General features: G+C 39.6%; 2 protein-coding genes across 2 annotated transcripts; one reads left to right on the top strand and one right to left on the bottom strand.

The window, feature by feature from the left end:
* The first annotated feature begins 1369 nt into the window (after window positions 1-1369).
* LOC111901780 (probable inactive heme oxygenase 2, chloroplastic) lies at window positions 1370-3037 on the top strand. The gene is made up of 4 exons (XM_023897654.2): window positions 1370-2099; window positions 2301-2524; window positions 2622-2729; window positions 2828-3037. The coding sequence occupies exons 1-4, from the start codon at window positions 1487-1489 to the stop codon at window positions 2933-2935; spliced, it is 1053 nt and encodes a 350-aa protein (XP_023753422.1). The 5' UTR covers window positions 1370-1486; the 3' UTR covers window positions 2936-3037.
* Window positions 3005-8439, bottom strand: LOC111901769 (uncharacterized). The gene is made up of 16 exons (XM_023897645.3): window positions 8337-8439; window positions 7951-8223; window positions 6978-7334; window positions 6680-6905; window positions 6348-6590; window positions 6168-6280; window positions 5988-6086; window positions 5583-5897; window positions 5330-5514; window positions 5063-5262; window positions 4657-4989; window positions 4465-4566; window positions 4081-4381; window positions 3834-3982; window positions 3471-3755; window positions 3005-3378 (listed from the first exon to the last, which is right to left on the bottom strand). Exons 3-16 carry the CDS (start codon window positions 7271-7273, stop codon window positions 3169-3171), a joined length of 3057 nt encoding a protein of 1018 aa, XP_023753413.1. The 5' UTR covers window positions 7274-7334; window positions 7951-8223; window positions 8337-8439; the 3' UTR covers window positions 3005-3168.
* Window positions 8440-15630: the final 7191 nt, after the last annotated feature.

Raw genomic sequence — 15630 nt, 5'->3', positions numbered from 1 at the left:
GAGGGTGTTCAGCGTTTTTTTTGCTCGACAATCACAAGTTTCCTTTCATCTCTCTTCTTTTTACTTTGACTGTAAATCCATGGGGTTTAGTCAATAGATTTAGGTTAATATGAGTGTTTGTTGATTGATTCTTGATAGAAATGGATAAATGGAATGGATGAGTGAGGTTAATCTTTTACAGGAAATCGATGGGTGTATGTTTGTTTTGCTTGACAAAATCGATGGGCTGTAAATCACTAGGTTTAGGTTTGTGTTTTGGTTGCTTGAAATTGCCATAGAAAGAAGATGAAGCAATAACAAGGAGTGGTTGTATTTCTCATTTGCAGGTATATATGAAAAGAACAAGAATGCTCTTGTGTTCTTGGCTGGGAACGAATGCAGAAGGAAAGAACAAGGATATGTGTTGATTGTATTGGTTTATTAGAGAGAGAGAGAGAGATAGAGAGAGAGAGGGGAGAGGGAGAGAGTATTTTCTTTTTTCTTTTATTTTTAATTTTTTTAATTGTTGTAATAAAAGAAAATTAAAATATTAAATAATCAGGGGCAAAATCGTCTTTACAAAAAAGTTCAAACAAAATCGGACCAAACTCGATAAAATGAAAAGTTTGGACCTCTAATGCTAGTCCAAACTTTTTTGGACCAAAATAACAATTTTCAGTTAACCACAGGGATCATTCGTGCAGTTTTGTCTAGGCCTGGTAATCGTGTCGTGTTCGGGTTGGCGTGTCGTGGGTTGACGGGTCAAAATATGTCAACTCAAACACGACCCATTTAAATATACAGGTCACGGGTTGGCGGGTTTGGAACATAAACCCATATATGACCCACCAACCCATTTATTTATACGGGTTCACAAGTTGGCAGGTTCGTGGGTCAGATTTGGGTTCGTGAGTTCGAATTTTAGATATTTAAATCTTAAACATCCAAATGAAAATTAAAAAACATTCATAGATACATGTTACACACGGAGCCTTATAGGTTACGACTTATGACCTTAGACCATCCATCACGAATTATAATGTCAAAACAGTCAAATGGTGTATGAATAAATGGTATATATTATATAATACTTATTAAATATTAATATTTGATACATAAATATATTTAAAAATAAAATAATTTTTTTACTAAGAATATAAACGGTTGGCGGGTCAACCCGTTTATTTTTTGAGAAACTCATATATGACTCGTTTAATAAATGGGTTGGCGGGTTAACGGGTTGAAAAACTCAACCTAAACCATTTATTTCGTGTCGTGTCGCGGGTCGTGTCGAGAATTGTCAGCCCTAATTTTGTTTAAAAACAATCTTCAAAGAAAAAGAAAAAATAATTCAAGGCTAAAAGCCTAAAACTAAAACCCTGCGAATCAGAATTTAGAAACAAAGTCACTTGGGCCTTGGGGATAGGACTTGGGATTTGGAGTGCATTCCTCTGTTGGCGCAGTCTCATTTTCCGTTGAACCGGAGGTAAACTTGTAGGAGCCTGCCATGAAAACAAACATGGCGGCAGCAATGGTGAACGTACCGACATTCAGGCCCTCGTCACTGTCACGTTCATCCTGTTACTCGATACATTATCATTTCCGTCACACAACTGTCTCTATCACACAAATATCAACAACGAATTCAAACCCCAGAAGTAATAAATCAATTAGGTTTCCAGCTATCTCATGTTGCTTCAACTCAACTACCGAGGATTCGACAGTATCATCATCATTATCATCACCGGATAACGCGTCAACGCCGCTTAATGACCGGAAGCCTGTGAGAAAGTACCAGCGGATGTTTAGGAGGAAGCAGCCTGGAGAAGAGGGAGGTATCACCGAAGAAATGAGATTCGTTGCTATGAGACTCCGTAAAAAGAAACCTGATCATGAGCGTCGCAAGTTGGATGACAACGACAACAGTGAGACGGAAGATGACGATTCTGGTAACAGTGATAGAGAAATTGACGGATCTGATGACGATGATGGTGGAACCGATAGCGAGGATCCTGGGACGTGGGAACCTGATCTGCGCGGATTAATGAGTTTTTTGGTTGAAAATCGGCATGTTTTTAGCAATATTGAGCGATTGGTCGATGAGTCGCAAGATGTATCCTGTGAGTTTCTTTGCTTCACTACATCACATACAAATTAACTCCATACATTCTTTGCTGCTTATTACATTAGATTATCCATCTACATTTCTTGCTTTTGTTAAGGCGAAATGACCCCCAAATTTCCCTGTCGTTGCATCCAATTCAGAATCCATTGATGCTCCATGTACAGCTTAGAACTTTTCTGTTTCACCCTTGTTACAGTTGCCTACTTCAGAAAGACTGGATTGGAAAGAAGTGAAAGTTTTACAAAGGATATTGAGTGGCTTAGCCAGCAGAATATACAAATCCCGGATCCTCAAAGCCCTAGTGCAAAGTATGTAAAGTATTTAGAAGAACTTGCAGTGAAGAATGCTCCTTTCTTTTTCTGTCATCTCTACAATATATACTTCAGCCACATAGCTGGTGGACAAGTGATTTTAAAAAAGGTGTGTTCTTTACTTCTTCTAACATCCAACTCATGTCTAAGAATATCTTCATGTGGTAGTTTATTAATAGGGTAAAAAAATCCATTCTTTTATACAGACATCTGAAAAGATACTAGAAGGAAGAGAACTGGAGAGTTGCCAGTGGCCAGGGGACCCTGAAGAGTTATTAAAGGATATGAGAGAGAAGCTGAATGCTCTAGGACAGGTCTCCACCTAACTTTCTTTAACATCTGCATCTGCTATTACTGTGTCTGACATACATTATATGTCTGAATAAACGGAACAAAAAATATTTGATTGCAGCATTGGCCACGAGACGTGAAAGCTAAATGCTTAAAAGAAGCAAGCAAGTCATTCATGCATATGGGGGCGATAGTTCGGCTCATGATCTCTCCAAAAGCAAAACCCTAATTAGTTAAGAATGATGTTTTGTATGAGGATTTTGAATTCCAAAGATACTATCTTGAATTCCACGCTAGATAATGCTAAGTCAACTGGAATTTGCATACAAAATATTTACACTACACTATATAACATGGAGGCAACATTGCATCATACATTTAAAGTTCTACAACTAATAACTGTATTCCATATCTAAATGAAACACAATTTCTTAAACAAATCCATTGAATTTAAAGCTACATTCAACGAGACATGGACCCATTTACTGCTGCCACTTGCAATTTATATGTTGGTTGAATTTCAAATTGATCTACAATTCTAACAGTATTTATAGGGTCCTGATGAAAAGCATTCGCCCTCCATTTGCTCGGATACTTCCGATTGTGACTAGCCATTTGCGGTTGTCTCACCTCATTATCCCACTCAGGATCTAGCTTCCATTCCTTGGGAACCTGCATATCCCATTGACATCAGTATCAGTTCCAGTCCAAACATAGTACAACTTGTTTTGTCAGGTGAAACAAACGGGGTCTAAAATTCATACCTTGTCAACTGCAAGAGTGAAGACTTCAAGATCGCCATCCTCCTTGATATGGAAGCGTGTGAAGGATTTGTAATTAGCAATCCGCAAGGAAGAAAAAGCTTCATCAAAGTGTAATTGGAGCCAATTGATACAAATATACAAATAGCTTCCAAATACAAGAGAAACCACGGGTGTTGAGAAAACCCAAAAATAAAGAAACACGGATGCATAGTATATGGTTGCACCACCTCGCGAGAGTGAATTTAACCCGTTCTTGCATATATTAGTCCGTGTCACCGCCATCACCTAATCATTTCAAAAAAATCAAATCAAACTTCAATTTTCAATTTAAATTTTTTTAAACAAAAATGTATAAAAAATAACCTCGGGAACATCAAAAGCTGACATGAGATACTTAATGCAAGCCGGATAAAGCCCGAAAGTCCATTGCTCGATACGTGTCCGAAGCCCTGTGGGGTCCGGAAAATGCTCGCTTTCCACCGATTTGTACCATTCGTATAACGTGTGATACCCTGAAATCAAATAGACCAAAATTGCAAAAATCAGCTTTACTCAGGGACCAAAGATGTAATTTGCTCTAATAACTATATGTTATAAGCATAAATCTTGCCTGAAGTTGCCAAAAGTTTGTGTTGTACGCATATTTCAACGCCTAATTCCATTAGTAACATAAGAATCAAAGCAGCTGAAAGATGAGCAGAAACGTGAAGAACTCCAATTGCTACTCTTCTTTTTCGCGACACTTTTGAAGGAACAAATGATATTGCAGCCACTAACAGCAACAAAGCACCCGTAGAAGATACATACGATTGCCCAAGCATGTACATAAAAGCATCCCACACTGTGCTAAAAAAGTTCTTCACATGCCCCGAAAACGTATCATCTTTATGTAAAATATGGCCAAGATTACACTGCAAAGAAAAAAGTGACAATATCATGTGTTTTGGATTTACTAGAAATGTTAACATAGTATAATATAAATATAAATACGTACTTGTGGGAACATGGAAAATGTCAATATGAAATAAATAAATCCACCAATGAAATCAAACTGCCAATTCTTCTTGCGAAACTTCAAGATATTACTAAGAGCAATCTGCATATTTGAAGACTTAATCTGGTAAGCTCTTTTTTTTTTTTTCTTTTTTTTCACATTAATACATTTTACAAGGGGTTGCTTGCTTACCCTACTTGAATCTTCAACAGATGGATATGCGGCTTTCATTTCATAAGTTGCACCATAAGCTTTATCAAAATTACTAAAAACATGTGTGGGATGCAAAAAGGCCCCACCACAACCATTAACAAGTAGATGTTGCACAGAGTCATGTGTTTCAGATGGGACCCGCGAATGACGCATGTAATGATGTAAATCACCCGCCATTCTAAGTCTACACCTTCCTTTTAAATGATCTTTCACAAGATGTGACACGTTTTTTCCAGTCACATCATCCCAATACCAATCCAAGATCCAATTCGGTTCGTGTGTCATAATAATCACCGAATCCGTCTCTCTAACCTACAAAAAAAAAATTTAGAAACTAAAAATCACGTAACAAAATAACAAACTAAAAAGTAAAAAAGTAATTTACCTTTTCTTTTATCAACTCGGCGAAGAATTTGAATTGATAAACATCGACATCACAATGAAGAGCTAAATCAAGACCAAAAACCCACCACCCTTTTGGTAATTGTAATGCAAAGTAACTTTTCTTTTGTGGCATTAACCATCCACCTAACCAGCTTTTGTGACAAATGTACCTCATGAAAGTTTGAAGCCCGTCAAACCAATCTGTAAAACCACAAAATCGATTATTATATACTGTTTGTCGGAATGTAAGGGTAAAACGGTCATTTACCATGGTTCCCAGGGATAACAAAGCATTGAGGCCCATCATAACGTTTGAGTTCAGACACACCAGATGGTAATTCCGGCTTATCAACCGCTATATGCTCATCTTTATACCACGAAGGTGGTTGAAGAGCATACTCAAAAGGACGAAAAAACCGTTTTTCGTAAGTGAACGCCGAGGGATTAGGATACCTGAACAAGGGTAGAATCGTAAAATTTACATGGATTTTGAGAAAAAAAATGATGAGGGTGAGACTTACGCGAGATCGCCTCCAATAAGAAGGAGGTCCCCACGAGGTAATGATAGTAAAGATTCATCATTGAAGGCATAAAGTGAAGGTTGAGCAAGAAGTCTAGCAACAGAATAAGATGAGTTTCCACCATCACCAGTATCAGCCATGAAATCAAACCATAAATGATCTTTTACACTAAGATGATCATATAGAAAATCCTCTTTTGCCCCTTCGTGGACCCTACTCATAGCTGCTTGCATCATTCTCATATCAAATCTTCCAACAAATACAGTCACAGATACAAGAAGGTCAAACACAGTCTTGAACAAATCAGCTGATGTTCTGCAACATACATAGATATATATAAATTATACAATATATATACATACATGTCATTTAAATTTTAAATACACAAATATATAATTTATATACCCTGAATACCAAGGAACCATATCCAAAAAATTAGGCTTCATCTGCTCATCTTTCAGCTTCTCGGTTTGTTCTACAGACAATGGATGAGTAAGAGCCCATCTGCCAATCAAAATCATTTAAATTAGTAATTTTCAAAAATATATATATATATAATTGGTTTTTGGTGTAAAATAAAGTTACCCAGTTGATCTTTCCACCACATAATTAGCCATGTAAAGTCCAATAAACGTTGCCCATAATGAATAAATTGGGGAAATTTCATCGGATGACTCACATGGGCCACTACAAGAAAACTGTAAAAAAAAAAAAAATAATGAAATGGTGAAGAAAATGATAAATATAACTATATAAGTGTCGTACTTCTCCATATATGACCCACTTAGAGAGAAGTGGATAATCACGTGCGGACCCCACAGGAGCAAACCATGATTTGCATATTTCATCTTTGAATTCGTAAATTTTAAGGAATTTTGAGAGCCATATGCTCGTTTCTCCCTTCTTCCAAAGTGAAAAAAGTCCGGAATCTCTTCTTCCTAATCGTTTTTCATTCAATGCGTGATTGCCACAGTGGCTATAAAACACACAACATGCCACACTTAACACCTACACATAAAGTCATCATGTTATTAACCAATTCCATAAACGCAGGACTGGAATGGAATTTCCAATTCCAATTCCGATATTGAACTTACCGCACAATTTTGAACAATGGTTAAGATCTCGGGTCTCCTCCCAGCCAAACGAGAAACAAGACCAAGATACCAAAGGCCCAAGAAAACTAAATGAAAAACAAGGAGTACAAAAATAGATGAAATGTATATAGTCAAAAACAAGGAAAGATTCATCCTCATATCCACTCCCATTGACTGAAAACTTGGAAGATGGTATACAGCTGCCACTAATATCCATCCTATATACCTACAAAAACACAAAAAAAATATGAACAACAAACAAATCTGTCAAAAAAGAAGGGTAAAAAAGGTAACTTACCATCGACTGAAATTCGAGTAGCTTGGTTTAATTGTTTTTCCTACAAATGGAGATGAAAAGAAATAGAAAAACCCGAGTAAACACGCGTACATTGACCACCATTTGATGTTGTTGTCTAGCTTTTGAATGAGTGTATGCATGTTGTCTGATGAAATAAAAAACAGACAACCAATAACAACTGCAATGATGGCATGGCGTGAATGTTCATGGGGGTAAGGGTATGTATGGGTTAGAATCGTCCGCACTTTCTCCATGTTAATATCCAGTATACCACTGTGCTCTTTATCTAACCCCATATTTGATTTTTAATCTTCAAATGGAGGCTTTTGATTCACATATACTTGATGAGAATCTAATCTGCCATATCAAAAATTATTAGACTCTGATAAAGAAACACTCATATATAGCTTACCAGATTAAGTCTTGTTACTTAGGATCAAAATGAACAGATGTGAAGAATCTAATTAGCAAGTTTCATATGTAAGCTTACTTAGCTATGCTAAGTATTAAGCACTTGATAATCTGATTATTTAATTTTGATTCTTGAAGTTCGAAATAGTAACTTATGGATATAACTCGATTGTCCTAACAAGGATCCAAAGGAAAAGTATCTCGAAACAGATAAAACCCATAAACAGAGAGACGACATAGAGAATCCACATCAAAGTCATGTATAATTCAATTAGGAATCGAAACCAGAAACCTAAAACAGTTCAAAACTGCTGATCGGAGTAAAAAAATCATGCATTTCACCATCAAGATGACTGTGATGACACTAGAAAGTACAAAATTAGGGTTTCCTGAACGAATAAGCAAATCCCAGTTTCCAAAATTAAGAATTCCGAGCGAACAGGACGACAATTAACAGAATCGAAAGCTAGCATAACATGTTTAGACACTAGATATCAATTTCAATGACGCAATTGGTCACAATAAAGACATATTAGGAACAAAAGGAACAGAGATACAGTACCTTAATGAATAATGATGAGTCAATAACAAAAGAGGAAAGTGGTATCTGTCCCTTTGTTATATAGTATAGAAATTTGGGAGGATTTATTGACGAGTATCTAAGATTGTCTGGCGGCGAACAAATTTCGATACAATGGCATATTCCATTCTTTTTTCACAAAATATTAGCGCCCAACCACTGCGTATTTTCCTTGTTCTGTAAGTTTGGGTTTAGAGAGAGAAAGTGGGTCGTCGAAGTTACGTAGAGAGAGAGAGAAGGAAGAAGGGTCGCATACTGAAACCAAGAAAAATGTGATTAATAAATTGCGAATTGCGTACTCATCATGATGATGACAATATGTGTAAGCGGATGATAAGACCAAAAAACATTTCTTGCTCTTTGCTTACGATGATGAACGATCACGTGAGGTAGCATTCATAGAAGGTGCGATAAATAAACAGCCTTTGGATCATTAATTTATGAGTATTCGTGAAGATCGAAGAAGCATCGTATTTCACTTCTTTGGGAGGGATTGGATAGGAAGGTTTGCAAAGTCGGTGAATAGGACACATTATTTTTATTAGATCAAAATAATCGTTTAATTAGATATAAAATAATATATTTCTTTTACAAATTTTAATAAAAAAATTTATAAAACAACAGATATATTAAAATGGAACAAATCTAGCAAGAAGATAACAAAAATTGTTATAGAATGTTTAGAAACCAGTAAAAAAAATTGCATTTTACCATGAGTTTGTACGTGTTTGTTAAATTAATGACGTTTTACAAAGTTCAAAATTTAGGTTTCAAAGTAACAAAGTTGAGGGATTAAACTCAAACTTTACAACAAAGTGTGGTTATATGATGACATGGATAACATTCAAGAACAGACATTAATCACATGAGTACATTGTACATAGACAAAACACATCGATAATATAGATAGCATTCAAATAAAAGTTGGAACTGAGTTTATTTGTTTCTCCATTGTCTTCAATGATTTGGAGCATCTCCTGATATGTTTTGATTAGTTTTTGAGCGAGTAGTATGGAGAGATGCATGCATTTGAGAATGGCGAGGCCTGCATTTTTGGATTCTGATAGCGGTTGATAATCATCAACTAAACATTAAATTTTAAAAGAGACTTATCACACCAAATCAAATGTTAGAAACACAAAATACGAACCTTTAGGGGATGGTACAAAGGATTTGCCACAACTTTTCTTTATAGTTTCAACATTATCAGAGAGCACAAAATTTCATTCTAAATCGGTCCCCCAAAAAATGGCATACTGCCATTAGCATCGTGAATGGAAATATGGTAATTGTAAGCCAATAAAATACTAACAACAACTGAAAGTAGGATGTTATAATAAACAAATAAATGAAAGTACATCGATATTACTTATCTCAACAATGAAAGTGGACGTGTTCCTTCTTCTCTTGAGATGGTTTTTCAGATTCTTCATTCTTTTCAAGTATTGGCTTTGTTTTTGAGATCTTGAAGACACTGCTAAATCCTTCTACAAGGTCTAAATAATTTGAAGAAATCAAAGTAAGAACATAAAAAAGCTTGGAAAATCTTTATATGAATTGAGGTGAAGTTACTTGAAACAAATGTCTTCCTATTCCTCTTTTTAACAGGCTTTGCTGCCACCTCCACCTCGGGACTTATTTTCCTTAAAGGTCTCTTACAACTTGTTTCGCAGGATAAGGACCTATGTCCCTCAATGTTCTTTGTATGCCTCGATAACAATAATAACTTTGTTTGTTGTCTTGTTTAATTCACATTGTTTCTTTAGCGGGAAAAAATCTCTACATGACCTTGAAATAAACAGAATATGTCGTCCACGACCACAAACAATCTAGAAACAATCACACAAGAAAACATATAATCAGGAAGATTAGAAATTAAGAAACAACAATATACTTTCATGGAGTTGTTGGTTATAACAAATTACTTCTTTATATTTTTCAAAGTATAATGTTGTAATAAGAATAGTGAAATTACAATGTTGTAATAGAAAGAAACGAAAGTATGATGTTATAATAAACAAATAAATGAAAGTACACTGTTACTGAGTAATTGCATTGGATCCAAAAGATAGCAAACTACACCAAGTAAAGGAGAGTTGTAACACCCAAATCCCGAGGTACTTCACATTTTCAATTTTTGGCATTTTAGGGTTTTCCACGTCGTGGTGTAGGCACCACGACGTGGCAAATCAAGATAAGATCGTTGAATCATTTAAGTCGTCACGGTGTGGCAGTATATGACCACGACGTAACAACTAGCAATTGAAAAACCCTATTTTCTGAGCTTTGCTTCCTATTTAAAGGAATGAGGAGGCTAGGGTTTGCTCACCCTCAGCCTCCATCAGTCTCCTTGAGACCTGAGAAACCCTAATTTCCTTCCTCCTTTATTTAAGCCCTTTTTGGTGTCCTTTGAAGCCATTGAAGGAAGAAAGAAGAAGAAGTGAGCTAAGATTCAACAAGGAAGTCCTCATCCTTTGTTGTATCACTCTTCTGGACCTTTATAAGTGTCCAAGACTCAATTTTTATCATGATATGCTCCTAGATCTTGATTTTTGTACATAAATCTTCATGTTCTTGTTGGTTGGAGTGGTGAGATCCCATAAGGTTTTCAACGTTATGAATCTCCATGCCATTAAGGGTATTTAGTGCTTTGGATCTGGATTAGTAATGAGTTTTGGTGTCATGCATGGATATTTGGCCATAAACCCTATTTTTGATCTAATGGGAGTTCATGACATGAATGTATGGAAAGCATGGATCTTTATGTTATTTATGATTCTAGAAACCGTTCTAGAAGTGTTGGACTAGAGGTTTTCAAGATTAAGTGTTTATTGGTTTAAGCCAATTTATGCTTTGCCCTTTTGGACCTAGGAGTGAGATCTATATCACTTGGAGCGTATAAAGGGGTAAAGTTGGAAACTTTATCCACATAGACCATAGAATGAACCAGATCTGAGATTTGGAACCCTTAGAATCAAAGAAAACGACTTAAACCATTAAGTTGTTAGGAGCCTAGTGCCCAGGAAGTGGCCTTAGATTGCCACGGTGTGGCGAATTGTAACACCCCGAGATTCAGGTGCATTTCTTTCACCCTTATTCTTTGTCAATTGGTCATGATTAGTCCTTGAGTTGTGGGAACCTAGCAAGTGAGTACGCTGGGCGTACCAGAGGGGCACGCTGCGAGTACTCATGCGCTTAGTTTGGACGCGGAGTGGCCAAGGTACGCTGGGCGTACCCAGAGTTACGCCGGGCGTACCCGGCCCAGGTGCAAAAACCCTAATCCATCTTGTGCACTATTTAAAGGGTGCTAAGGCTCATTTCTCAGCCTCCATATCAGTGAGTGAAACCCTAAGAGAAAGCCTCCCATTGTCCCTAGTGTGTGTGAGTGTTGTTGGAGCTAATTGTGTTTTGGTGACTTAGTAAAGAAGAAGGAAAAGAGCTCTTGGAAGCTAAAGCTTGAAGTGCCAATTTGGATCTAAGATCTACAGAGAAGGGGGCTACACTTAGAGGTATAAAGTTCAAAACTTTCCTCTTCTTTTGGTTGTTGTTGCATGTGCCATTTCTAGGGTTCAAAACCCCAAAGGTGGAGACTTTATGAGTGTAAGGTGCTCCATGGTCCGAGATCTGTCCCTTTTTAGTGGTATTAGTGATTTAGAACCATAAAGTTTCCATCTTGGTTGTTAGTTTGAGGTCATGCTTGAGTAATAAGCCTTCTAGAGTTAGAGGATGGAATATTATGGGAGTTGGTGGCTTGTTCAGCCATGCAAAGGCTTAAAGTCATCAACTTTACGGATTAAGAGGCTTAGATGTGGTCAGATCTAGAAATTGGACATGGGTCTTAACTGTTTAAGACCTCAAGAGCTAAGGGGATGAAGCTAGGGAGTACGCGGGCGTAATCCCAGTACGCGCCGCGTACTGGGTGGCGTTCCCCAATTCTGAGAGGCCGCCGGGTACGCTCAGCGTACACATCTGGTACGCGCAGCGTAACCCGGAAAGTTGACTTTTGGTTGACTTTTAGGGTATGGTCTATTGTGGGGTCTTTTGAGTTATGAGAGGGGTAAAATGGTCTTTTACCCTTCTAAGAGTGTCATAAGAGAACATAGTCTAGCCTTTGAGAGTTATATTAAATAGGGTATTTATTTCATATGATTAGGCGGAGGCTAGGCCAGCGTTTACCGAGACAGAGATTTACCGACATACCAGAGGTGAGTCTTCTCACTATACTTTACATAGTGTGGTAACAGAGTTATGTGACAGTGTATTTTAGAGTTATGTACCAGTGTATATGCATGTTATTTATGTGTTGTGATTTATTGTGATATGTGATATGCATGATTCAGAGTTTACAGAGTAGGACCAGTGGGTCCATAGAGTTAGGACCTTCGGGTCCATAGAGTTAGGGCCAGAGGGCCCACAGAGAGTTGGGGCTGGAGGGTCCCACTGAGACACATTGACCAGAGGGTCAACAAATTTATAGCCTCGAGTGGCTAATATATGTTAGAGTGGTATTTTGGGGAACTCACTAAGCTTTATGCTTACAGTGTTACGTGTTATGTGTTTCAGGTACCAGTGATGAGCGCGGGAAGGCGCCGACATGATTCGTACACACACATGGGATTTTATGTATTTCAATCTTGGGGGATGTTTTGTGAAATAAGGATATGATACATTGACAATTTATTAATAAATGTGTTTAGAAAATGTGTTTTGAAAATGCGAAAAATTGTTTTAATTTTTACGGTGTTACAAGTTGGTATCAGAGCCTTGGTTTGAGGGATTCGGGTACACCTTCGGGCATATCTGAACTCAAACTGAGGATTTAAGGAAATTTCGATAATAAAATAGTTTTCAAAAGAGTAAAAAGACCTTTCGAGACATAACAGAGCAGAGTCATGTGTACGAACAGCCAGCGCCCGAACGGTGATTTCCCAAAATACCATTACAATAAGTGTTATGAGATATGATATGATATGTTATATGATGAGTTATATTATGCATGCTAGAGTAGAGTAGGTATTCTTATTAGGACTAGAGTGGCCTAATATGTGATGCCTTAGTCTAGGAGTCTTGCTGCTAGGGATGCTTCAGAGTGTTTAGATAGCAGCAAGGAGGTTATGAGAGATCTGCTAGCGAGTATCATATGATTAGAGAGAGTAGAGTACTTGGGATTTAGGACTCTGGGAGGAGGACTTGGGGTGAATGCTGATGTGGTGTGGACGGTAGTATTGGGCCCGTACTACTGAAGACACCGGGTCAGTGCACAGTCCAAGTAAGAATCCTTAGAGTACCAAGAAACAAGTAGGGTGGAGTATTCGAGTGTGAGTATACTCGAGCAAGTCCCTGATATTTTTATGTTGTATTTCAAAGAGAGGGAGATCATGGTTGGGACACGCCACACACCAGAGAACAACGGTACGAGTGACGGGGAGATCCGTAAGATCATCCACGAGGAGGTGGCTGCGGCCATCAGGGTAGAGATACCAGAGATGTTCAGGTCTATCAAAACCACAATGATAGAGACATTTGATGAGAGATACGTTGCTCTTTCTGAGGCTGCTGTTGCTGCGGCCACTGCAGCTATAGCTGCGACTAGGCCGCAGGGTGGTGATGTGTTGCTGTTCCAAGAGTTCAGCAACACAAAACCACCGGAGTTTAACGGGACCCAGGACCCGATTGCGGCGATGAGGTGGATTTCAGACATAGAGGGGTGTTTCTTTACTTGCTCATCTCCAGAGCATTTGAGAGTCCGATTCGCGCTGAACCAGCTTCGCTTGGGAGCGAAGGATTGGTGGAAGTTTGTGACGGCACACTATACGCCTACCGAGCTTGCTGCAGTGACCTGGGAGAGGTTCACTGCAATGTTCCGAGATGAGTATGTTCCCCAGGTGGAGAGGGAGCGTTTGGCCCAGGAGTTTCTGAACCTCAAGCAGCGTACTGAGTCTGTTACAGTGATTACGAGTATGTTCCATGAGCGGGCAATGTTCTGCCCAGAGCACATGTCCTCTGAGCAGGCATGTATGAGCCGATATCTGAGCTTTTTGAGGAGGGATATACGCGAGTTCGTGGCGAACTCGACATACCGGACATTTGCCGAGCTTCAGGCAAATGCCCGGAAGAGGGAGATACAGTTGGAGACCCAGGCTAGGGAAGAGGCTGAGTCTCAGGGGAGGGATCAGCGACCGGTGCAGTCTCAGCCGGTAGCCAAGTGGGCTTCGAGATCAGGGAGTCAGAGGGGCCGCACTTGTGGCAAGTGCGGCAAGAGCGACGATGGGGTGTGCAGAGCAGGGTCTTGCTACAAATGTGGCAAGGAGGGGCATATGGCCAAGGATTGCCCCAAGGGGTTTGCAGTATGTTTTCACTTCAACCAGACCGGACACCGGAAGGCAGAGTGTCCACAGCTGCGGGGATCAACACAGGGAGCATCTCAGGGATCTGCCCCTGCTGCTATCAGAGCTACTGAGAGCCGGCCAGTGAATGCCGAGGCACCGAAGGCACGAGGGAGAGCCTTTCAGTTGACCGCGGAGGAGGTCCGCGCAGTGCCCGATGTCGTGACTGGTATGTATTCTTTTGTGTATTTATTTTTATGTTGAGATATTGTGCTTATATTATGTTATACGTAGGTACTTTTCTTGTGAGTTCTGTACCTGCCTTAGTGTTATTTGACTCGGGTGCGAGTCGGTCTTTTGTATCTTTGGCTTTCAGTCAGCACATCAGTGTTAGTCGTGAGGCGTTGAGTCGACCTCTGAGAGTTTCCATAGCTGACAAAAGGGCGGTGTATGCCACAGAGGTGATCCGAGGGTGTGTACTCGAGATTTTCGGTGTTGAATTCCCGATTGATTTAGTTCCTATTGCGATGGGGGATGTCTATGTCATCGTGGACATGGACTGGTTGAGTAGATTCGGAGCGGTTATCGACTGCGAGCAACAGCTGGTGACCATACGAGACCCTAGTGGGGGAGTTCTTACGGTGTGCGGCGAGGGTACACGTTCTGGGTCAGCATTTTGTTCGGCCGCCAGAGCGAGACAGTGTATACAGCAGGGCTATAGGGGCTTTGTAGCGTATGTGATGGATACGAGGGTTGATTCAGAGAGACCGAGGTCAGTTGATGAGGTTCCGATAGTGCGTGAGTTCCCGGACGTATTTCTGGAGGAGTTGTCGGGCATGCCTCCCGTGAGGCAGGTGGAGTTCAGTATCGATTTGGTTCCGGGGGCCGCGCCTATCGCCAAGGTGCCCTATCGCCTTGCGCATCCAGAGATGCAGGAGTTATCCTCGCAACTTCAGGAGTTGCTGGGGAAGGGGTTTATTCGGCCGAGCAGCTCGCAGTGGGGAGCGCCTATCCTTTTTTTCAAGAAAAAGGATGGTTCACACCGGATGTGCATTGATTACCGGGAGTTGAACAAGCTGACGGTCAAGAACCGTTACCCATTGCCGAGGATCGACGACTTGTTCGATCAGTTGCAAGGAGTATCTTGGTTCTCCAAGATCGATTTGAGGTCTGGGTATCATCAGGTTAGGGTGCGAGATGAGGACATCCAGAAGACAGCGTTCAGGACTCGTTATGGGCATTACGAGTTTGTGGTGATGCCTTTCAGACTCACCAATGCACCGACGGTGTTCATGGATCTCATGAACAGAGTGTGCAGGCCGATGTTGGATCGCTC

The sequence above is a fragment of the Lactuca sativa genome, chromosome 6, assembly GCF_002870075.4.
Source record: "Lactuca sativa cultivar Salinas chromosome 6, Lsat_Salinas_v11, whole genome shotgun sequence".
Classification (NCBI taxonomy): domain Eukaryota; kingdom Viridiplantae; phylum Streptophyta; class Magnoliopsida; order Asterales; family Asteraceae; genus Lactuca; species Lactuca sativa.
The sequence above is the reverse complement of the archived record's forward strand: the minus strand, read 5'-3'. Positions and strand labels throughout refer to the sequence as shown.